Source organism: Siniperca chuatsi, linkage group LG20 (assembly GCF_020085105.1).
Source record: "Siniperca chuatsi isolate FFG_IHB_CAS linkage group LG20, ASM2008510v1, whole genome shotgun sequence".
NCBI lineage: Eukaryota > Metazoa > Chordata > Actinopteri > Centrarchiformes > Sinipercidae > Siniperca > Siniperca chuatsi.
Window position 1 is genome coordinate 17378928 of NC_058061.1, and position 26646 is coordinate 17405573.

Below are 26646 nucleotides of genomic sequence, written 5' to 3' on the forward strand. Positions count from 1 at the left end.
CACCCTTCAGACTTGATTTTGGTCATTATTTGAACATTATATTTATAAGACGGTGTAGTCCCTCATTCGTCCAGGAGTGTTCTATCGTAGAAAAGGTTTCAGTCGTAGTCATCTGGACACTGTTTTCAGAATCAAGACGTTTCGGCTCCCATCCGGAAGTCATTCTCAATTGCTTGTCCAAACAATCACATACAATCTTGACATACACAATTGAGAATTCTCAATTCCCAATTGAGAATGACTTCCGGATGGGAGCCGAAACGTCTTGATTCTGAAAACAGTGTCCAGATGACTACGACTGAAACCTTTTCTACGATTATATTTATAATTTTCCATTACCACTGCCCTACACCTCTCCTTAAAGCTGCATGTAGATATCAATATTTTTATATTAACAATGGAAAAAATGACTATGTGTAATGTGACAGGGGTCAGTTGTAGTGATGACCCCACAGAGAATTATCACCCAACTATGTAGTTCCTCTCAGCTCTACGAAGCCTTTTAGCATCTTTCAGCTCATTGTTCTGGTTTTTGGACCAACAACTTTACTGTTTTTGTTCACTCTCACTGCTCTCATCAGCATTATTTCCATCCTTCAGTTGTTTTCAATATAAAAGCACAAACAAATTACTATTCACTACCTGTCCAACACCAAACAGCAGACAGACAAAGTTAGCAGCTAGCTGGTGAACAGCATTTAGCAGAAAAAAAGCCAATTAATGCAGCTTTAAGGTGCAGAAAGTAACAATTTACTGTCAAATTGCACAAAAGATTAATAATATATTTATCAACAATTAATCTTAAGTGTATTACTCTGGCTTTGAAAACTAACTTTCAAGCATATACTTATTGTTTAAACAATAGCTATGTCACACCTTCATCCTACATACTGACCCTATCCAATTTTGTAAGCATGCACTGGCTTTACACTGAAAAAACAAAGACAAATTTGCATGTACTCAAAGTTGCCAATACGCTACTATATCCACCTGATGTTTGACTGTGCTACTGATGGACATTATTGTCTCACGATGCAAACAGGATATTGAGAAACAGCTCACAGGTGGAAAAAATGAAAACAAAATGTGAACAATGGTGAGACTCCAGGAACATATCTGAAAACAAAAAATAAAGTATAAAAGGTTTGCTTTCTTATTAAGTTTAAGTGGCCGTATTGTTCCAACGTTACTGTTTGATTGATGTTTGGAGGCACACATCTTGTATTATTTCATGTTAGTAAAAAACTGTTAAGTACATTTATTTTGTGTATGCTAACTGCAAGTAAAGTATACTTCTAGGAATAGTACAGAATACCTACTACTACTATAGATGAGTATGTAGTAAGGCTTTGGGACAGCTAAAAACTCCTCCTACTTTTTCAATACAATATTAGCGGTCCCCTGTGTATTGAAGGTCACACAGAGATACATTTCTCCTTCAGGGATCAACAGATAATCAGAAAATGAGTTTGTTTCATGTTCCCGAAAAAAAAAACACACACCCCTCTAATCGCTGTTACTGTAATGACCCAATTTAGCTGCCAAGATCAATAAAGTTCATCTGACGCTCTTATAAGGACTCAGACGATTAAATCTGATTATGTTACACTGAGGTTATAATGAGAGATTAAGCCTGCAATCAAACTGAGTGTCTACACTAAATCCTGATCAAATCAGTGGGGTGATTGTTTGGACAAGCCTGTCACTGTGACCTGAACAAGCTGCAACCTGGTATATGCATTCAACAAGATTATTTTATAGCTTTTCAGCTTTATTAAACGCATGTAGCTATACAAATCTGTAAATGGTTGTCTTACATCTTTGAACATATGTTCTAAGCTCTGTCCAAATGAACACGACATTTCTAACCTGCTGTTACCAACAAATATGTCCTAACTTGTCCTGCGTTTTACCCTCAGTACAGTATGTTCTTTGGTCGTAAATACTTGTATTATCTGCAAGTCTCCATTTTCTCTATTCTTGTCTTCTGTTCTCCACTTCTGCAATGACCCAGTTTCCCCACAGGGATTATTAAAGTTTTATTTTATCATCTGCTCTAATCTGAAGTACTCAGCCTTTGTTTAGCCTTCACACCTCTAAGCATTTCATGAACACTCACTGGGGTTACAGGGTACAGCTGCATGCGAGCAGCCTGCAATACTGTGTGGTGAAAATGATAAGATGGGACAGTGCTCATGTAGGGGAGGGGTGGGCGATCAATATTCGGATTTTGTGTAGTGGAATGATTTAATTAATATTTGTAGGAAATGTTAAGGCATGTAAAGGGCTTAATCATGAATTCTCATAATCTGAGTGAGAACAAAAATTGGATTATAATGCGCTTGTGTCACTGTCAACATCATAAAAGCACAGACAAATTACAAGCACGTTTCTCACACACACACACACACGCACGCACATACAGAATCCCGAACCACACACTCTGCCGTGCAAAATCTCATTTCACAAAATTAAACCTGTGGAAAAACTTTCTTCATTCAGAGCATATTTAGTACCTTGATGGCTTAAGTTTCCGCAGGGGAAACTCAGTTGTGTCAAAACTCAGAAAAATAAGCCATTTCGCTATGATGGTCCAAACTTCTTAGCATATTTATAATAAAGAAATGTTTTCTTTCTGCTAACTGTGCATTTACTTCACCTCGAGTTATTGCAGTTAACTCAGACATAGGGGAAAAAATTACATAGATTACTTTTAGTTGCCCAAAGGTTGCATGGTCATGATTCCATTACTCCGTTACTAACTTGAAAATAAACACTAAATAAATAAACAAACTGAAACTAGCTAGATTACTGGAGTTTCCAAGAATCAACTTCATTGTACAATATGATTGTACTTCTAAGATAAAAAGACTCAGGAGGACAGGACCACTGTGGGGGGTGTTGTAATTGAATTGGGTTTTATAAGTCTCCACCTTGAGCACAGCATGCCCAGCTCTATTCAACAAATGGGTAACAGTTAGTACAGCAGCTTCAAGAGATTATCGCTTTTTATCCTGGCACGGCAAAGTGAAGGTTCTGTTTAAAATTCACATTATCTTGGCTGCATGCATTAAGAAGATTGAGTTTCTGCTAAATCTTTGACCTGACAGCGCTTCACTTGTTTTGTTGCCTGTTCCAAAAACCTTTTGTCAGTGTATTTTAAAAAGGTATGTCACCATACACTGAAGGACGGGAGAGAAATGTGTGTGAGCAGGTGCCTGTGTGTGCTAATGTGTGTGTTTTGAGCAGTGGAAAGAGGAAAACCTAATTATTCCTGTGATCAAAGCAATTATTAGAAGAAAAAAAAAAACTCTGACCTAAAAATGTCTCAGCTGGAAAGCATCACAGCTCCATCTGCTGCAACCTATTAAAAGAGTTATCAAGCATTCACAGAGCACTCACACATTCATGCATGACAAAATTCGCACATTTACAGAACCAATTGCATGCAAAACATGAACCGGTTTACTTAAAACAATACTGCCTTACGCCGTGTTCACGTATTTACTTACAAAGTGACTCACAAACACACAATGCTTTGATTTGAATAACTTCCAAAACCACTCATAATGCAGCATGCGGGCATTTACATATAGTTATGCATGAAATAATATATATGCCCATACACATTCATAACCCTTCTTCAATCTTACATCAATTTAAATCAACTTTACCAAACCAAAAGCACTGCAATATAAGTCAGCTTTTAACCCAACAGTAGATAATTTGTTATTCATATATATATACATAAACACAAGTCTGTGATCCTTATTGTGTGGTGCTGATTTACACATCAAAAACATATGCCTTTTTATACATAATTGTGTGCTCTTTATGTACAGTACACTGCTGTAGAGCTGACACGATTAGCCAATTAACCAATTACTTGATCGCTAATGAAAATAATAATAATCATACACTGCTACACTGCTGCAACATAAATAAATTAGTTAATGCCGCTGTCCCAAGAAAAAAAATTCCAATGACTGTAATGCTGAAATGATCTAGGCTTGGTAGTTTTCTATGTACCAGAGACAAGACAGTTTCTTTTAAATCTGATGATTTCCCAACCTAATTTGGAACTGGATAATCAAACAGAGGCAAGCGCTCTTTGTAAAAATTGTAGGCCGCACATCAGCACACAGTGCAGCTTTAACCACTTTTTTTATGGATTTGTGTGAACCTTCAGGTCAGTGACATAATAATCCTGACTACCTCAGAATGTTGTTTTTGTTACTAGATCCCAATGCGTCCTCAATCTGCATTTACCCCAGGCTTTAGACATGTCCACTTATGATAAGATCACACATGAGGCAGGTTAGTGACCAATATGAACGGGGACTTAAACAGAGAGCCGGCCAACATTCAAAACAGGTATCAGTCTTTTATGCCTGGCCAAGGCCAACCAGCCTATTATTTTGTGTATTCCCATTACATGAGTTTCTTATTTCCTGTCAAGCCTGCTTCCTTAAAGTAGCAGACTGCACACTGTGAGCTGGCATTATATGTACAAAAGCATACAATCACAGATGTCCTGACATAATTTATTCTTGATTCACTCTCCACATAAGAGAGTGCTCTTACTTCCTAACAGAATACAACCAAAACATCTCAAGAGCGTAAATACCTTTCATTTGCATGGAGAGAAAAGTGCCCTTTTCACCATTTTCTTTAACACTATGTACTTTTCCCTTGAATAACAAATAGACTGGGCCTCACAGACAGACAGGCATGCAGACAGAAGTGTTCTTTAGACAAAATATTTTTGGCCAACGTGCAAAGCAGTGGAAAAGTCAAATTACAAATTTAAATCGGATTCATAGAGACTTCACTTGAAATTTCAAAGATTAGGATTAATCTATGTCTGTTGATCTGGCCCTCTCACTGTTCTGATGGGAGACATGAGACAAAGACAGATGTATGCACAACAACACTTTAAACTAAAGTTTAAACTTTCTTAAGCCACAAACAAAGACATTTTGTGAGAACAGGCCTCGTGAAGTTTACTTTTATGATTAAAGGAATCTTTGTGGTATCTTCCAGAAAGTGCTTTAAGCGGATTTTTCCTTTATTCTTCGATATTCTTCTGAAAGAACTAAACCTGAATCTTGCAATATGTGACTGAACAGACATGGATCACAGAAAGTGTAGTCCTAGAATAAACTACTGTGTACCGTAAGTTCTCATATAAAAGCCGGTATTCAAATAATGGCCAGCAAGAACAAAGGCTAGTCGCTAAAACAGAGTCAGGCCATACATAGTTTCCACTTTTAACAGAAATACCTTGCCATCAATGAAACTCAACACTAATTGTAGATTTTGCACATTAAAAGCTTACCAATAAAAGGAAGACTGGAAGACTTTTAATGTGAAAAATCTGCTGGAAATGTTGAGTTGCATTCAAGGTAGCTTAACACTGATCAGGAAAAACAAAAAAGCGAAAGGACTGGAATTAATTGGTGAATGAAAATGGTATTTCTGAGAAACAGAGCAGCAGAGTGGTGAGTATGACATGACTCTGCTGTTTTACTGATGGAATTAGTGCTGTGGAAATATACATTATGCTGAATTAATCAAGAAAACATGTAAAGTGGACAAATAAACTTGGTTTTGCAGTAACTGGGAAGCAGGGGAAACTAGGAATAAAAGCCTGTCTGTAATATAAGCACAATAAAGGCCTGGTTCTATTTGTCATTGAGGTTAATAAAGGCCATGGCCACTATTTGAGAATTTACGCTATTAAAAAATAATGATTTAGTCTTAACTGCATCAGATGACATGCTAAAATCTGATGTTTGTCTCGATGTGACATCAAAACAGCTAGTTTCCCGACTGTCAAGACCACGGTGATCAGCAGCTGCATCATCACTTAGTGTCCCTGTACTCTAATTTCCTCTCTGTCTCTAAGTCTTTCTCTCTCACCTCTGCAACCACACAGCGCAGCAGCTTTGCTAATTGACTGCCATTTTAGAAAGTCAATCTAATTGCTTTTTGGTTATTGTGTTAATAGTCTCTGTGCTGTTAAAGGGCACCTGCGCTGCTAACATCCAACTTAATGACACACAGCATTTGTTTGCTACAGTCTTCGCTGTTTGGAGCCACCCACTGACCAACCACCATTTAGCACTGATGACTAAAGAAAGATTAAAGAGGTCAAATTGTTAACAATCTACATTAGGTTACTTGTCTGTAGCAAAAACCTCTAAACCACAATTAGATGGTAGGTACAGGAAGCATGTGTGAGACTTTTTAAATAGCCTAGAATATTTGACTTGGGAAATTTGGGATTCTGGACAAAATGGAAAAATTTAGGTGGGAAAAGTTAATTAGGGCCAATCTCACCGCTTAAAAAGTACTGTCGAGGTGTCTTTAGGGGCAAGAAAATGACCGATGCAGTAAAAGACTGGTTGTATTGGGTAAGAAAGCTTTAGAGTGTAGCTTATGAAAAAAGAGCTGTCTGTGCTCAGTCAGCCTTCCCTGTAGAAATTAAGGTTAAAATACTTATAGGAAGAGTTCGAATTCTGGTCAGAGCAGTCGCTTTGCTCTCACAGTAACAGCATGTATGATTCTCCTCATCTCTGCCAAAATACAGCAAAAGCAAATACTGTATAGATAGAAAAAATGGCTATAAAATGCAATGTGAAAACATATGCCATATATCACCATGACAGCAAAAAATTTAACTATGCAACCAGAAAACATCTAGCCCTGACATTTACAGGTGTATAACGGCTGAGTTCCCTGCGCATTTAAAAGGCAACATGAAGCTAAAGTAACAAATGAGCACGTCTAGCCATCCTGTCTGCCATGGATCGCTGCCCAAACATACACTGGGGAAACGGCGTCGACTGTGATTTAACTACTGCCAGTTTAACAGACTGACTCTACAGCCAGTTTGACAGAAAATACACTGAAACTACACTTGTGAGGAAATGTTGGTGTAAAATAATGAATAATGTAGCAGAGACTGACATGGCTGGCAGACTGTGTTATATTGGTAAAACTGTGATAAGCAGATGACAACATGGCAGAGATGACAAATACCTATCTAACAGTGTGGTATTGTCAGTAGTGCTCAACTGAGCTGATTAATTGATGATCAACAGAAAATAAATCACATGACTATGTCGATAATTCATTAATCACTTAAGTCATCTATCAAGTAACAAGAATAAGCTAAATGCTAGCAGCAGCATGCTAACATGGTCACAATAACAAAGCTAACATGTTTAGCAGGTATAATGTTTGCCATGTTCACCATCATAGTTTAGCGTGCTAACATTTGCTAATTAGCACTTAGCATAAAGTTGAGCTGAGGCTGATGGGAATTTGGTTGTATACCAAAGTATTGGACAAACTGAAATGTTGACCTGATGGTGACACTAAATGAAAAGGGGATCACCAACGTTTTTAGAATACATCCTGAAGGGAACATGAATGTCTGTACAAAATTTCATCACAATCCAATTGTTGACATATTTCAGTCTAATTAATTACTAACTAATAACTAATTTCTCTGTTACTTCCTTAACTATCTAGCATTTTGAGAAACTCAGACTTTTATTTCCATTTGTACTTAACAAATCGTGCATTTTCATCTTTGTGTCAAAAACGTTTCTTCTCTGTCCTACTACAAAAAAACCAAGCGCCAACAAAATCAAACCCATCAGCACTAAATGTAGAGTACACTGTAGAGGCAAAAGGAGGGTGCCAATCTTCTGTGATTGTCTTATTTGTTGAGAGTAGTTATTCTAATGTCACAAAATTAATATGCTAATGATCTGTTGATGTGTATGCACTGCATGAAGTAATTTTAATGGAGGATTTGGCTCAGGTGTCTTGGGAGTGTTTATTAAAAAGAGAAGACTACATCTTCTTGTAGGTGTTTCAGATGAGCAAAGCGAGATACTGAGTGTTTGAGATGGTGCCCTGTGCTCTGGTTTTGTACGCCCAGGGGGTAGACGAGTAGCAGCGTGGCAGAATGAGCATTAAGAATTGATGTTCCCATCTGGAGGAGAGGAGAGGAATTTTTTCCTTCTTTTTCAAGAGTTGATAAGAACAGTCCTTTAATTTAGTATCAAATGAAATGTGTTCTGTCCCTAACACTAAATTAAAAAGAAGACGACAGAGGGTGGGAGAGAGGGAAAACAGTGATGCTGCAGCCTATTAGCAAGTGTAATTTAGACATTTCCTATTTTAGAGCGGCGGGGAAGCCAGAGGGATGGTGACAGAGGGAGGCTACTGAGAATGACAGAGAGAGAGAGAGATGAAAGAAAATTAGACGAGAGATAATGAGAAATAGGGGTACAGATAGTGAGCGAGAGAGAGCAACAGGACAGAGGATGGTATCAGGATCTTTGCTTCTGATGCTATCTGTCGGCTATTATGATTGTGAAGGGGAAAGGCTGTGTCATGAAACTGTCACACATACACACACACTGATGGGGGGAAAAAAATCTGTCAGAAAATTGAGCCAGGAAAAAAGAGAGGCATCCAGACTTGGTAAAGAACCACACACACAAAGATGCACGCACATATAGGAAATTATCCACATCGAAACATTGCCAAAACTTGTGTGCTAAAACAGGATAAATTGCTGCCAAAGAGAAGCAGAAAAAGACATACAGTGGTGTATACCTGTAGTTTAGAGCAAGATTTATTTTGGTTTTCTTTTTTTCTTACTTCTTAATGTTTCACCACATCAAAAAAACAAGGTAACATTTACATTAACTGCATTTATAGTACATTTTCAAACATATCAAAACAGCAAAAATAAACTTTGAAATCACCACATAAACCCTGTTAAATTTATGCTGCAGATATAACTGGAAACAAAAGCTCACAGTTGCCAGTTGTCAGTTTCCGGCACGCAAGTTTTCCAGGTATAAAGCAGTCAGAAATATTGACACAGCAACATGTCACAGCAAACAACAAAAAGATTTGTCACTGTAAACAGAGCTCAAAGAAACGTTGATACATCTCAGCCCTCAATTCAGTCTGAGATGACGAAAAGTGCTCAAATCAGACTGTACAATGAAAACTGCTTGACTTATTGCTTTTCATGGATAGAGGACTACCTGTCCCACACGAACTGCCTAATGGTGCCAAGTGAGCTCCAGAGACATCTCAAGACAAAACTGCTCTTTTGACAACAGAGACCTGTTGAAAACCGGGTGTCAGTTTGAGATATTTTAGAATGGTCTGTAGTGTTAGGCCTCTTAAGACAATTTTAATGTAAGTTAGACAGTTGCACAAAAATAAAGACTTATTTTAAGCCTAAAAAATAGCCACCCTACCCCCAGGTTAATTCAGAACTAAGAGCCTCGTTTCCATGGTAACAAGCAGTGACACCTGACCAGTGGTACCAAATGACTGCAAAGAGAAAAACATAATTTGTGGTTTGCTAGGGAAAGAGTTTTTAAAGACCACAGTAACCTGTTGGAAATATACAGCAGTGAGGACATCGTCAGTGGTTTTGTTTGCCGAAGGAAACTATCCTGAGCCTGTCTTTCATGCTCCGTCAACTGTGGGATTAATACCATTTCCTGTCGTAGCAATTTTTTTCCAAATAATTTTTCTGTGTGTGTGTTATACTCACCCAGTACAATGTCCTTGTAACTGTTGAATTTTTTCCAGCGCGCAAACATTTTCTGCCGGAGTGATCAGAGCTGAGCCGATTGACACGGTTGCTCGGTCAGTCGGTTTTTAGTTTGGAAAAAAACTTTATTTACCCAGAACACATTTCAAATTAGTTTTAAATGTAGACATCTATCTGAAGTCTGGTCAAAGCCCATCTTTGTGAAACCTGGAAAACTTGGAAAGACTAAGAGACTTACTAAGACTAATTTTATTGAAATTTTAACCAATCATGTTGATGCATGTTGAAAGGTGTCATTATCTTCATCATTACCATCACAATCATCCAGTCACTGAAGAAAATCTTGCCTATGAAGCCTATAAATGCTTCTACAGGACACAAGACGAAGACATCTCTCTATTAAAACCCCCAAAACGCTGCTCTCACTCCTCTTGGTGTTGATCCATAATGGATGAGGAGAATGACACAGACCACTGGCTCCATATGAGCCTCAGGAACAAAAGGCAGCCTTGATTGAGGGACCCAAGTAAAAGGACAAAAGAGGAGGTGTCGGAGGGAAGAGGTGGCAAATTCACAGCAGACGGGGTGAGAACATGTGTCGATCGTGCTCGTTAATGTATAACCCCTCTGCCGCTGTGGCCTTATCAACAGGTTCAGATCATTTCATCCCACATCTTGACAAAAGAGCGGATATAAAAAAGAAAGACAGACTGTGACGGCTTCTTTTCTTTGTCCTCTCTTCCCACTTCTTCACTACTATCATTAGTCAAAGCCTTTGTCAAATCAATGATGTGGTCTGGTGTTTTGCCGACTCGTACAGCGAGGCCAGGCCACAGCAGAGCGGAGCAAGATGTCTTTCCAAACTATTTAACAGTGTACATCTCATTTCCTTGCAGGCCATTATGGTAAATCTACATTATGGAGGCCTGTCAGTGGCTGTCTGCCTCTCCTCACACCATTACAGACCAGCAGACACACAAACGCCATGCTGGAGACTCATGGACACACTGCCATCTATGGGTAAAAGATATAGACCTGGAGAGAGCTGGTGCATCACAGTACAAAAGAGCTTGTCCCACTAATGGAAAGTCACAGGTTTCAGTCTCATTTCTTTGAGTATCAATACTACACTGTGTGTGTGTTTTGTTTTTCGCTGCTAGAAGAGAAAACAGTGAAAGTCAATAACATCAAGTGACATCCAAATGAGTAGTAATAGTGCTGTATTTCATTATAACCTAAAGACTTCTGTGCCTCTCTTTTCTGTTGAGGATGTTTCTCCTTATTCTGTTCAGCCGGTCCAGTATCTCATCGGCTGCTGAAAGGAAACAACCATATCTGCTGTGACAGCATGCCAGTAAAGTCAAAACCTCCAGCCAAAATCACAACTAAAGGAGTAATCCATCAAAAAATCCCAAACCAACACCAAGCTAACCTCACTCCAGTCTGTCTTGCCTCCTTAAGAGAGTTATTTAGTTAGTTCAGTGCCTTATGTCTCTGGCCAGTTTAGTCTGCCAATTCTGGCAGTAGGTTTTCTTGTGTGACTTTTTTTCACAGATGCAGTAGTACTCCCCAACACCTGTAAACAGACTTCGATGTGTAAAATTGGTGTGATATATACTGATATTGGAAAACATCCATATCAATATTCATGATAATTATTTCAACCATACCATCCAGCCCTAGGTAGAGCATTTACTTTTCAGCACTTTCGATAGAAAACTGAAAACCTACAAGTTCAGACATGTTACAAAAGTGTCAAAAGTCATTCTGGTAAATCACTCACACTCATTCACACTGAACCCCAGCCTACGAGAGGACATTTAATACCTCAAACGCACAAGTTCAAGAACTTCAACTTCCTAAACAAACATTACCAACTGCATACGTTATTTAATCAATACGAGCCAATTACGGAGGAGATGAGAGTGCTATTACACACTGAAGTTCAGACATAGCTAATCACTGGAGGTGACAGCAAGTTTCAATCAGCACCACCTGCTCGTCACGCACTGATCTTGAAAACAACTGTGCCGTGCTAGATTTTGTTTTTGTAAACTCTTCAACTTCACCTTGTGTGCCAGTCAGGAGCCGGGCTTATTTATAATCACAAGCTGGCTCAGTGCGCTGTAGCTAATAAGTTCTGACACCAAAACTTGTCAAAGTTTATTAGGTGGCCTTTAATCATGCTAACTTATCTGCAGACATCCAAGTTTTCTCTTTGTTGAGACTAATCAGCAGAGTAGTCCTGCAGAAAACATAAGGAAGAAACAAAGCCTGTGAGCTACTGGAACAGTGAAATGACCCCTGCTGTTGTGTTATCTGCATTAAGCTGGTGATTTCAACAACACAAAAGCACATCAAATCGCCTGTCTTGTCCCTGGCATATGCAAAACACACACACACACACAATCATTAAGTAGTGAACTTTCAGGAAGTAGTTTGCAACTTCTCTGATGTCAACAGCTTCCTCCGAAACATTCTGACACTTCTTTCCATATTCATATTTACACAATGAGGAAAAAGCTGAAGACAAAAACAGCACTTCAGAAGCTTTTCACACATGCAGAGGATGAAAGGGACACGGAGTGCAGCAAAAACACTCTAAAGTGTACTTCTGTGTTTCTTTTTTTTTTCGCTGACTACCTCTGATATTTTCTGTGTGACGACAGCTCAGACACGGCTGCAGCTCCAAACACAGGACGATATTATCAGCTATAGCTGCTTTCTATGGGTGGTCAAAGGTCCGGAAGATGATCAAATATACATACGTTATTTATATCTCCACATCCACTCCGCATTAGCGTGGATTATTAATGCAGCAACATAAGCGGTGTGGAAGAGGACAAACGTGCGAGAGTAAAGATGAGAGATGGAGGGACAGCAAAGGAGAAAACAGGAGGAAGAAAATGTAAAGGAAAGGAAATTAGATTAAGTGAAGAAAGAGGCAGCATGAGAGAGGAAGGGATTGCGTGAGGCTTGGTGCCAGTATTAAATATTTCAATCACAGATTGAGTTGTTATGAAAATGCTTTTGATCCAGACTCCAAAGGACTTTTACAAAACAAGCATTTCTTTGAGTTGGCTGCAGCACAGTGGGATTCACCAAGGGACAAAATCCAAAAAATGCTCTGAAGGAAATAAAAAAAAAAAACTTTTCTCACTAAATGGATTCCCTCCAAGTGAGTTATCTTCATTATGTTGTAGAAAGTTATTTTTTCATCTTCAGCAGTTTTGTTATCATTCCATGAGATGCCATGGGTTTTGCATGTATATTAAGTGCTGGGAACATGCTAATTCTGAGGACTCAATTTAATCAGTGCGACAGAGATTTCCAATTTAAGGGGAAACGGGCAGTAGCAGGGGGCATGTGGAGGATAACACCATAATGAATGGTTTTGGTTTTGAATTCAGTCGACAATTCACATTAATGAACCCAACGTGTCTACATCTGGTGTAGTATTAAAGTGTGAAAGCCTGTAAAAATTAAACACAAGGAAATGAAACAAGCTAAAGGAAAGGGTCGGAGACTTTCTTTCATTATAAAGTAACATTTTAACAGAGGACCTCCAGTATGGTTTACTTTGGAGTCCTCGTAGGATCCAACAGGAGACAATACTCGGTAGTGAGAGATAAGAAGGACCTAAATGAATAGTTCACATTTTGTGAAATACGCTTATTTGTTTTCTTGCTGAGAGTTAGATGAGAAGATTAATACCATTCGCATACCTGTAAGATAAATTTGAAGCTAGAGCTAGCATGCCATTAGCTTAGCTTAGCATAAAGACTGGAAACGGGGGAAACTGCTAACCTGGATGTATCCAAAGGTTAAAAAAATGTAAAGCAAAAATCTAAAGCTTACTAACTTCCTGCGAAGACTCCATTGAGTCACTTGCCCAGCCAAAAAATAGTTACAGCAAGTAACTCCCTTAAGAAACCACAACTCGTAGTTTTCACACTTTTTTGTAGGGATTTTTGTAGGCATTACACAAACGAGATATAACGTGTTACTTTAGCCATCTTTAGTGGTGCTGGTGGGCAGATTTTTTACCTTAGGACAGAGCCAGGCTAGCTGTCCCCCTGCCTCGAGTCTTTATGCTAAACTAAGCTAATCGGCTACTGACTGTAGCTTCATATTTCATGGACAGATATGAGAATGGTATCAATCTTCTCATCTAAGACACATCAGAAAGATAATAACTATATTTCCCAGAACGTTGTTTGTCAAAAACCTTATGTTGTTACACTGTGAGGAACCCCAGAGGTTTCCCAGGAGTACCTTTACTTGTTAGAGTCTTCACAATTTGAATATCTATGCTTGTTCCTTCCAACTCCTTATTTATATTTTTCAGAGATTTTTTTTAATCATTACAATCTCACAACCATATCTGTAATGCAATTATAAAGTATGCATGTAAATGTTAACACAGATGATGTAAGATGAGAGTAAGATTTGGAAGCAATGATTGTAATTCAGTTTTGAATACTAGAACCCAAGAATATATGGACTTAATTGTCATGCAATAAACACACTGCGGAAGTTAATCTGAAAACCCCCATCTCTAAACCTGTTGATCTAAACCAGTGGCTCTCAAACTGGGGGGTGTGGATGATCAGGGGAAAAATATGGAGTGGAACTAAGTTGAATGAACATGATTTATGTAGGGAAATTAAAAAAAACAAGAGTTTGCTGATGCTGTTATGCTGACCTAAATATTTTTTTTTATTTCAATCAATCGAATTCAACTGGGCTCCTTTTTTATTTGTTGCTCCCCCAATATTGTTAATAAATGATAAGAATTCAATCCATTTACATGTGGTGGGGGGCATGACAGAAAAAGTTTGAGAACCACTGATCTACACTAATGTCATAAAATATCAGACATGAGCCAAAACAACAATTATATTTATCTCAATCACGTCCACAGGCCTCGGGCAAACTCAATGCAGAATCTATTCAGATCCATGAACTGATTACAGCGGCTCAGATGAATCATTTATCTGTGTTGGTTGCCCAAAATTTGAAACATTGGCTGTTCACTTTGTAAAGATTTGATTTTTACTTTTGTCTCAATATGATCATTTACATCAGACAAGTCAAATCCTCGGCACCTTTCACTTTCACTCACTTGTTTTTGAACATTTTTTGCTGCAGATAAGTAGATAACCCGATATACATTCCATTTTAGGTGCATTTACACCTGGATTTTATTCACTCTTGAGCTCACAAATTAAAATCTGATTACCCTTGACGTATGTTAGTGTCAAAGGAGAACATAAATTACTTGTAAATGACTCATCCCCTCTGTGTGTTGCTCTGCTCTGCAGACAAACCATTTCACCTCTTCATCAGTATTCTGAGTCTGATGTGGTACAGCTGGTTGGGTAGACAGGTATAGCCTGTGTCCAGTCCCAGAGGAGGAAAAAGAAATGAGAAGAAGCACGGCAAAGGCCTTTAGAGAGCCCTCTTTATCCTCGGCACAGGTGTTTGACCAATACAAAAGAGCCTTCTGGAGTTAAGATGAGAAGGTTGTCAGGAAGTGGTTAGAATAAGAAGCTCTATAGCATCCCTCATCATGTCCTCACTCGCTCCACTCTCCCTCTGCGTTTATCCTTCTCCACCCTGTACTCTCCTCTGTCTAGTATTGTCAAGAACAGTGACATGTCAATACTACTTGCATGCTGTTGAATTCAATATTTAATTCTACGCAGTTGTGATTCTTTCACAAATTCTATTTGTGAAAGAAATTCTATTCAGCATCACGCTGGGTCGAAGCTTTTAAGTTTAGATGGAAGATGTATTGGAATAGTTTTAAAAGACTGCAGAGCTACAGTACTATTCACACTGAATAATAGCAGAATAAAACTTAAGCACCGGAGACCATGGCAAAATCAAATAGGTCATCAAGTCTTAAACTGAATTCCAGTCCACTTAAACTGGTTGACAAAACAAAAGTGTGGTAACTTGCCACTTCCTGATTTTCTTGTTTACATAGTGACACTGAATTTTAATTTTAACTGAAATGAATTCTCGTCACTTTTTGTGGAAGGAAATTATAACGATACTGCAGCTATTGTGTATAGAGGAGAGGAGAAAACCATTTTTGGACATATTTGTGGAGATAGCGTCAACATTTCAAGCCTCTGGGTGGGCGTTTTTCAATGGCTGAGACTTCTGAGACTGCTCAGAAACGCACTAACAGTAAGCTAGTACACACAGCGTGCCAACTATGTAGCGAAAGTGATTTAAAAAGTCTGTTCCTTTACAGCTGTCAACATTTGGGAGGACCAATCATGCAGTTTAGTTTGTATTCCACTCAGAAAAGTGGAAGCTACTTAGCCTAGTTTGCTAACATTAGCACTAATTCCCACAAGATGTTACCTTTCGTTCAAGTGATTTCAACACCCGCACACTCAGCTGGTTAACTGCCTGTGTGGCCGTTGGAACTGAACATAAAAATGAAAATAAAACTTACAAATATTTTAAAAAATCCAATTTTGACCAAAACAAGTAAAAACAAACACCAAGAATATACTGTACATACTCAGTTTGACGCTGTTCAAGGTGCTATTGAAGTCAACATTTTTCTACAAGCACTTCACTGCTACTTTCATCTCCATCTGTGCAACATCCTCTTACCTGACTACAAACTCCCTTCTTACTTACTCCTTACTTTTTCTTACTTTACTTTCAGCCTTTCACACACACACACACATATATATATGCACACCTACCCACACTCACCTGCACCTCTCCTCTTAAGCCTCCAGGTCTTTGAAATAACAGAGAGCAGTGCTCCCTGGTACATAAGAAGCAGGATTAAGTTGTTTATAGAGCTGGGCTGTTATCACATAGCACATTAACAAGCTAAACACTCAGACATTAGTCAAACACACACGTATACACACACATATAAAAGAAGTGGGGGGGGGGGGGGTGTCTTAGAGGAACCAGGGATTCAGTGCGAGGGGGGGGGGGGGGTAAAATGAGCTATGAGGCGCGATAAAGAGATAGAGATTTGCTGGTTTGGTGGTGGCACTTATTCAGGAGAGGGTTGCGGCGGCTTCTCAAAGGCTCCATGGGGTTTGAAATGAAAAGGCTCCAACAAGCGTGGATAGTTATCTGTGTAAGACTCTAAACATTCATACCCAAATCCCAGCAGTGCTCCAAAAAGAAAAAGAAAACTCATAATCAAGCCGAAACATATCACTCAAAACAGATTACTCCCCCATGTTTGGAGACTCAATCTGAAACTAGACAAGAAGAATGGTTCTTTTGTGTTGTGCCGCATCCTTGGCTTGAAAGGCACTCCAAACTAAATTTATTATTACTATTATTATTATTATTATTATTATTACAGGAATGCTGGTGAGCAGAATGAATTGAAATGTCTGTCTCTATGTGGCTCTTATTTTCTGCCATTTTCATAGCACTTACTCTACTCTTCACTACATGAACATGCACTAGATTCAGTAATTTGTCATGGCATTGTGGGTTTGACCTTTGCAGTCCAAATACTGTCTGCTTGTAATCTCACTGATCAAAGAACAGAAGCACATCAGTCTGTACTCACTGAAAATTACTCTTTAAAATTGATTATTAAGATATTAGTTTTCCTTTGTTCCTGCCATTACGCCAAACAATTTTATCATGATTTACGTCACTGTACAATTATCTCCCTTTGAATTTCCAGGGACTGCTGCTCTCCAAAGAAGTCTAACAGAGCAATTGGGAATTCAAACAGTCGAGCCCAAAAGCACTCAAAACCTTCTTTTTTTACTTTTAGCCACACTAGCATCGTGGCTCTAAGGGTGGATCGGTCCACCACTTTGGTCCAGACTGAAATATCTCAACAACTATTGGATTGACTGCCATGAAATTTGGGATTTGACATTCATGTCCCCCTCAAGATGAATTTTAATGACAGCGCGTTAAAGCAGAGGCAGGTCGCCTTGTCTGAAATAAAGACAGCTTCCGCTAAGAAATTGCTACAATTTTATGAAATATAACATTAACCTTTAGGGAAATGGAGAACATCGATTGTATCACAACAACAAAGGCCATGTATTTAATGAGTGAGGCAATTGTTTTTACAGTCATCTAGTAATTACATTGATCACAAGATGAGCCGTGTCACGATCTGTCAAACTGTGAATGATTGGTCACATTGTACATTTGCTTTGTGGTAATTAATCAGAGCAGCACTTTGTAATGTGGAACGAAAAACAGAAAACCTTAGGAAAAGTAGGGGCCAATACCAGTAGTGTATTTGAAGACGTTTAGCTGCTTCTGATATTTTCCACCTGGCATCCAAAATTGTTGAAATGAAACAGAAAGAAACATTTAACATAACAGGGATTCCAGTGAAGGCAGCTGCCTAAAGTAATAAACATCAAAATTACCTGCCACATTCAAACTAATTTATTCAAACCCTACTTTTGAAAACATCTGCTGCAGTTCATTTAAATTCACCAGTGGATCTCTGCTTTTCTGATGCTATTTCAAATTAAACATATGAATGCTTTTAAGTTAAAGCAACAACATTACACTATGCTGCTTCTTCTGATGCAGAAAAACCAACGAGCAACATGCCCCAAATATCACAAATAAATTTACCCGTTATGTCAGGTGACACGGTGAACTTCTGAATCACAGAGAAGTCAGTTAAGTTATGTTCAGGATCAATCAGCATGTTGAAGAACAAAAGAAGAAAAACAACATAAAGGCCAAGGTGGGAAATAACCAGAACTTTCCTGTAAATACCTAAAATGCTTGTGTCCAACCAAAATGTTTATTAGCATGAGAAGACTACACTAACAGGGGAAAGGACGGCAGAGACAGGTGCTCCTACAATTTCATTATCAGCTCTGTGTGGGTCGCCACGTAGGTTGGCTGTCACAGAGCACCCATGAGCTCTGATTAATATCCCCCTCGGTCCAACCAAGCCAATGACATCATTGCTACCAAAGTATGCTTGTAAGCCTCCACCTCCTAACCAGAGTGCACTGCAACAGCTGTGAGAGGAGGTGTGAATATTGGTGGGACTGCCACAGGTATCCAACATATAGCTGCAGTTGTAATTAAAAACCACCCCCTTTAAACAAGACACTCAACCTCAAACTCTCCTTCTACAATTCAAAACACACTTAACCTCAAACTCTCCATCTGTTCTCAGTGATGCACACGCCCGACTGTCACACCAATCACAACGCTCCACCACGCGTCGCCGGAGCAAAAACATGTGTTAAAGTAAAACAACAGCCGGCGTAACAAGCAGCCACCATGTCGCCCCTCTGTCCCCGACACCTGCTCTCTGCAACCCGGACCGTTTAGCCCTCACTCCGCCCGGAGAAATGCTAAAGTAAGTCTGTGCTGTGTTATCATCAGTGTGGGCAGTCATGCAGTAAATGACTGGCTAGCCTGGCCTCTGCTAATACAGCACCAGTTCCTACACTGGCTGGGAGGCGAGCTGGGAGCAGATGTAATCACTCCCAAGATAGAGGTGGGAGGCAGGCGGGGAGAGGAGGAGGGGGAGATGTTAAAAAGAGAGTGTGTGCTATGCTAGTTTAGAACTGGTACTTTCTCGCACCCTGTCTCACATGTAAACCTGTGTGGTTGCAGGAGACTTTGAGTACCAGGTACAGTAATGGCCTGGGGGCATGTGTGTGTGTGTGTGTGTGTGTGTATTCAAAAACACCCTGAGGCAAGAGAGGAGGTGAATCTCCAGAAGCATCACCTGAAGGCTTCCCGCTCCCTCCGTCTCCTCTCTTCAGACTCATAGCCGATCTCTCTTCACCTAATCCAGTCTCGGAGACGGGCGCCTCATTCTATTACAAAGCTTCAAGAGGACTGAGCGCGCACAAATATTAGAACTGTCCTCCTTAAATTGAGTTGCTCTCATATTTTGCACACAAAGCCTCAGTCGGCTAAAAGCTTGAAAATCCCTCTGTACCTCTGTAAGCTCTTCTCTGATCGTTTTGAAGATGATTTGATAGTTGAAACTAATAAGAGATCTTGGCTTTCACTTAGATTCATCTGTTTGGGATATTGTACGGAATGTAGTTTATATTTCAAAAAAGCAAATGTATTTATAAAGCGACTTGGACTAACAGACTGAGATGGTGACAGATTCCCTGACAATTCCCTGGGGAACTGACACTTGTGGGCAAAAGTGCAGCTCACAGGTTTTTATTAGGCAGGCAATGACGAGGACAGTCAGTCAAGGTCTTCCACTACAGCTATTTTTGGGAAAACACCCATTATATTTCTCCCTCTTCCCACTTTGCATAGCTACAGGTAAAGAAACAAACTGAAAATCCACATCTGTTATAATTTTTATGCCTGTTAGTAGTAGTTCCACACTTTTATGTCAACTGATTCAACTCCATCCACTGAGGAAGATCGAGATCTGGATGAAAAAAAGGCTAGCAAATGAACCGTGAGTTAATTTTTAAAAAAATGAAATACAATTTAACTAATTACTGTTTATTGAAGTTTTTAGTTTACATGTGAAGAGTTTTATGAAGTGCTGTAATGAAACACAGGTAATTAGCAATTAACATCCATTAGAATATTTTATGTGATTTTGTGATATATACTGATACTGGCGTATTTATATATATATATATATATATATATATATATATTTCAAACACCCAGCACTACCTGTTGCAGAGTGGAATTTCCAGTACACAGTTCTTGCTTTTATCTTTAAATTCTGAGGTGTTGCTGAGATGTTTCTTACACTGCACTTGTAAGAGATCAGCTGTCAAACATAAACTGACCTCTTCTTGATTGGATGAAGTTTCTTTAGGTGGCCCTCATTTCTGGCACTGTTAAGCCATGGTGGTCATCTTGGTACATCATTTAGTGCAGTGGTTCCCAAAGTGGATGTAATGTCGGCCAAAGTGTCCAACATTACATTACATATGAAAACAGAAATATAAGCTAAAAATATCTAATTCACCATATTAAAAACCCTGATACAGCTCGGCCCTCAGAGAGTATAGATAAGGACTTGAATTTTACTGTTATATGAAAAGCATGTTTATTTATATTTTAATATGTGACCTTTTTTAACAGCTGACAGTGGAGATAACCAAACGATGCAATGTTTGCGTTATCAAATATTGTGACAAAATGGCAGTAAGTCAAACAAATACTAAGAATTTGTAGCCAAAAGATGCATCAGATGGGAATCTGCTGGAGTGCTTTCCCTCCTCAGCCGCGCTTTTCCATATTTATCTCTGGGAAAGGCGGACGCGATGACACCCAGCAGGCTCTGGCATTCAGTGGGATGATTAAAATGTTCATTAACACTGATCCGTCCAGGTGATGAAATCTGTCACACACCCCTGCTGCGCCCACATGGAAATGCCTCTGAGATATGACGCCATGGATGCATAAATCCACACACTCACATGGCAATTGGGCGGTGACCAAATGGCCCCACCTGTGACAAACAATATGCGAAGCCACCTCTCTTGTGCCAGGTAAATAAACAGTGTGTTAAATTAATTGTCATATATACACACAAACAGACCACCCTCTGCTGAATAAATGAAAGTCCCTCACACCTTTGAGCTGGTAAACATACCCAATCTGCTGGATTAAGACCTGAGAGGCTAAACAATGTGAGCTGCTGCCCGGCTTCTCTTGTTATGATCTAAGGCTGCGGGTAAAAGTGTGGGCACAATTAAGCTCAATTCACATAGAGAATGACTCATCACTTGCTCTTTTACAGTCGGCCTACTGGGACGTAAATAAGTTTATAACATAAACCACTTACACACCAATTACAACAGTTTCATACCCACCTACAGCCGCTAATGCACAGTTTAATTTAGGCCTCTCACACACACATCCATACATACTGTGTCTCACCTACACTCACTCAGAGGGACATGGGACTCCTCCACAAAAAGACAATTAACACTAACACAGTATATGAACATGCACACATATGCACATTTACCCTGACAAAACACATACCTACACACATTTGCTTTATAATGACCCCCCTCTCGCCACTGTGACCTGCTTTTCTCACATTAACCCCCATACACACTCAGCTACTCATTAGTTAACAAGTAATGAAAATCCACCTCCATAATAACACATATACACACACAAACACACCCTATTGTTGGCTTAAACAAAAACAGGTCAGCCCCAGAAAACAATATAACTACACACATCCCAAGTTTTTATTAACATGCTAACACACCTTCACACTTGAATGCATACACAAGGCAAGCTTGTACACATAAACAAAAACACAGGACGCGCGCGCACGCACGCACGCACGCACGCACGCACGCACGCACGCACGCACGCACGCACGGCAGGATGCCTGACCTCCCCGCGGCCCTACAAGGGCAAAGTGGAGCGCAAAGAGAGACAATAAACGCAGATCTGTATGTGTAATGAATAAGTTACACACTCCTATTAGGGCAGGCAGCGGTGACAAATGCCTCTCATTCACTCATTAGGCCACTGGCTGTCGGAGGAAGCAGGAGAGACCAAGGCGCAGCAAGGGAAGCTTATTGGGTTTTAAACGGCCATGTAATCCATTTCCTTATTGGAGATGAATAAGCTGCTGTCCGCTGCGGGTTTATTTATGGACGAATTAAACACGTACGCAGTGACAGGCAAAAAGCAGAATGAATCAAAGCGCAGGTCTGCCACTGTTCAAGTCTTATCTTGGTGGGGAAAACACAGGTAAGAGGGGGGAAAAATAAACAGGAGAGGTTTAGTTTGAGTGTATTTAAACATAAAGCATTAATCATAAAAACAGGAAAGATTGAAGAAATAAAAGTACAGAAATTACACAGGGCTTACAAAAACATATATAAAACATATATAAGACAAACATATTTTTTAAGTTATTTTCAGGCCCCCAAAAAAACCAAACACAGATCAAATCCATAAGCATTTGAGGTGACAAAAAAAAAAAAGTAATATAAAAGTTTCCTTTTATATCTTAAGGTCACTTCTTCTCATTTTTGCTGTTTCTACAAAAAAAGAGCATTAATGTAATGGAATAATGGATTGCGTAGATAAAAATAAAAATAAGAGGAAATAGAAATATTACAGAGCTCTTGACAAGAAAATGGAAGAGAGGGAATTCCATCTCGGCCAACTGCCCTCTGACCCTTTATCAATCTCCTCGAGTGTCCTCAGCGTGCCCAGCCAGCACTTCACAGGTTAATAACTCCGGATATCTATCCCATCATGGTTTGGCTGATCTTTTTTTATATACAGCACAGCAAGCCAATTTCATCTGACCACGTGGAGCAATCAGCCATCTCAGTGGGAAGAGGTGAAACCCGATTCCCCAGGTTCAGTGACCATCCCCCTGGGGAATCAATCCCCCGGGTAAAGCAGTCAGTCAAACACCAGCCGGTCAACCAGTCAGCCATTAAATCTCCCCCTGGGAGAATGAAACGCCTTGAAACAATATCTCCTGAGAGACAAGGAGCTTCCACATGAGACAGCGCAGGTTCTGCCCTTGTGTCCAATCCTGACCCTCTATCATTGACTTCAGACAAAACTGTAAATTTAATTATCTTTGGGTTTTGGACTGAGTGACTGCACTTTGGATCAGGTCTACTTAACAATTATAATACATACTGTATGCCTTCAGAGGACTTACATACATCATAGTAATTTAGAAAATCATATACTTCTCTTTCAAGGCCGCATATTTATGTTAAAAAAAAAGTCTACAGACTTATTACGTCTGCGCAAACCTTCAAGGATCTTCCAGAACCAGGGGATCTGTGTAAAACTGGGTTAGTGTTAGTGTGATAATTCTACATGTGCTACTCTGTGTCTCTCCCTGGAGATTTATCTTCATCGAACTCTGCCTTACAGTAAACATCACTGTTATACTACAGGTCCTCTGGGGTTCGGCTAATGGCTTCTGTTAATGACATACGCACATACAAAAGCACAAAGACACACATAGGCACACACACCTATCTAAAGCACTTAAACATTCCACTCACTTTGACGTGAATGTGACATGTAAAGTATACGTACATCCTGTCGTCTATATAGCGGCATGTGCAGATTTTCAAATTGGATTCATGCATGTAACACACAGTCGTACAGTATTGTAATTCACATTCATATAAAGAACACACAGTAACACAAACATACTATTCCCTCATATGCAAGTATAAGTAGAGAGGGGAAATCCCCCAAACATCACACAGGAAACAATAATTATCACTCCTCTGAAACAGTAGAAAGGAGAACCGTCTTTTGTGGGATGTCAGTGGGGCTGACAGCGCCTGAGGAGCGTTCGAGAGATCACGTCTGCAGCGCTATCATTAGACAGGAGGGGTTTCAAAAAGGCAGCGCACTGATCACGGGAAAGCATGCTGACAGCACATGAAAAAGGGGCACTTGTGCATCAATTCATCCTCATCTTTTTTCCCCCCGATTTTTGCTCTCCCTAAACTGCTCACACATTATTCCTCCTCCTCTACTCCCAACACACACACACACACACACCAGTAGACTGTGGTAGTCAACATCAAAGTATGATGGAACGAGGCACATCATTAGCAGGAGAAGACAGAGGCGAGAGAGGATGAAATCATTTAGATGCCACCGTGGAGAGGGAATTACTACGCCTGTTGGGATGAGGGGAGCGGGGATGGAAGGAGAGGGAAAGACAAGAGGGATGAAGGAGGGGTGAGAAAGGAGAGGGAAAGGGTACAAATGATGGGAGAATGAAAAGTCAACATGAAGAAGAAAGATAATGAGTAACAAAGAAAAACACAAACTCAAGAGAGCAGCACTGAGACCTGATGGCAAACCAGAACAGATTTGTCAAGACTAGGCAATTGAGCTGGGTGATGGCTATTTCCTGATGATATACAGCATATGCCTTTTCATGTGTGTGGTAATCACCATTTCTCCCTCCAATCATCTCCCATCAATAGTGGTCCTCCCCTACCACGCTCTCCAGTGTCAGGGGGCCTTGTTTGACAGGCTGAACACAGTAATTGCCAGGAACAGAGAGATGAAATGTGAAGCCATTGGGATTGTGTTTTAAACATCATGCCGTTGTAGGCAGAATTTGCACAGGTCTGTACTTGGTTAACAGCTGTGGGTTGTCAAAATGCCTGACAACATTATTTGACTGTTTGAACTCAAAACGAAGAGAAAATACTGAAGAAATTCATCTTCTCCATAAAAGATATCATAAATGTTTTTTCAGTCAGTGTGTGATCCAGCTTTTAAATGCATCTTGAAGGAAAACACTGACTTTTTGGAGATTGGTTGGTAGTAAATTTGCATGTTAAAGGGAAAGTCCAATTTCATACAACTTAGATCTTGTTGCCAGTGGTTTTGGCCATCATTCCTATCATTAAAAATAACGTTGTATTCACCAAGTTAATTGCTGGGATCTGGGAACAGAGCAACAAACACATGCAGTCAGAAGATGAGACAAGTTTTAAACCAAACTCTATGTTTGCCAAATTTATTTGGAAGAGAAAAGAAAGGCAAAATTATTAACTGATAGTTTGGGTAATAATTTTACCCAAACTATCAATATATAATATATCAATAATTACATTACAATTACTAATCCCAGTATTGCTTTGTTACTCCCTCGTTAATTTGGGCAGCTTGTTTGCCATTTTACTGGGAGACTGATGGAGGGTTGACATCAATTTCTTCTCTGTGGAGGTGTGGGGAAGTCTCCACCAAAAGAGGAGAAATGCACCTCCTCAACCTTTCAATTAAAAGTTGTCTTATTTAAATATTGTGTCATTTTAGCAGCCAACTAATCACTGGTAGCTTTGCCAGTGACTAGCTTTGGTAGCTTTGCCTAGCCTGGCAGCTAGGTGGAGGTAACTGATTTCATTTTTTTTTTTTAAACTTGCCCAACACTGATGATATACTGTGACTTCATCATTCTATCAACCGTCAATAATACCTAGGCATAAATTACATGGCAAAATCTCTATCTTGACCATTATACTTGGATATAAATGTACATGTAACATGAAAGAGGTTTTTAATCTATATCGCCCACCACTCACACAACTTTAACTTTGACCTACCGTACTTGCTGTGGCTGTCTGTCTGATTGTCTGCCTGCTTGTTTCCTGCACCGTTGATCGTATCGGTGCTGCCATGTTTTATCTCAGACAGAAATGATGACAAAAATTATGTTGTAAAAAAACTGGAATTTTCCTTCCTGTTTTTTCTTCCGCCTAAATGAATAAATAATTAAGAAAACAATCGCTAAAATCCATGCTGGATTGATGTCGCATTATTAAAAGAGACTTATAGCACCAAATAGCTGTTTGTTCTTACGGCCTCCTTAAAAAATAAAACATTAACTTGATATTACAAAGTTCTCTTTACCTCTCTCTGTCACAAAAACATACAATAAAACTCACAAACAGATAAACCCTTCGGGGCGTCACAGATAACCGCTCTCCCTTCTATCCCCCAAAATGCAATTAGCCATTATGTGGCCCTCTATAATCTGCCATGTTCATTTTATTTGCCTTTGATACAGCAGGGGCTTATCTCGCCAGTCTTTACACAGAGCACCGCTTACATCCCCACGGCAACAGGAAAACAAAGTCGAAGTTATCAAATCTACCCAAAAACAAGAAAAAAACGGATAAGTCAGAGTCAGAGAGACAGGGGAGTGAGAGCCTCACTCTGTTTGACAGGGCTTCACACACAGTAAAAGGGGAGGTTAGTCATCTGAGCCTCTGAGAAATGTATCAGAACTGATCTGGGATGTGGAGGAAACTGATGACCTTATTTTTCTGTGTGTGCATCTGAGTGTTTCTGTTTGAGAGCAAAATAGATGGACTGGGACACAGATATGAAATCTAATTTCAGGTCATAATGATGCAGTGTGTGTGCTTGTGTGTGTGAGTGTGTGGTTTACCATCATTGCCCTGGCTCCCCTCTCTCTTCAGCATCTGTACCGCCCCCACATACTTCTTCAACTGGACCTTCAGGACCTCATTCTCCCTGCACAAACAAACATAAACACACAGCTTATAAGT

At 39.6% G+C, this 26646-nt stretch overlaps 1 protein-coding gene across 1 annotated transcript in view; it reads right to left on the reverse strand.

The window, feature by feature from the left end:
• Positions 1-26646, reverse strand: part of snx29 (sorting nexin 29) — a 128990-nt gene that overhangs the window by 72516 nt on the left and 29828 nt on the right. Inside the window, exon 14 of the mRNA XM_044178470.1 lies at positions 26526-26611. Coding sequence (XP_044034405.1) covers positions 26526-26611 — 86 coding nt within the window. The remainder of the gene's footprint in view (positions 1-26525; positions 26612-26646) is intronic.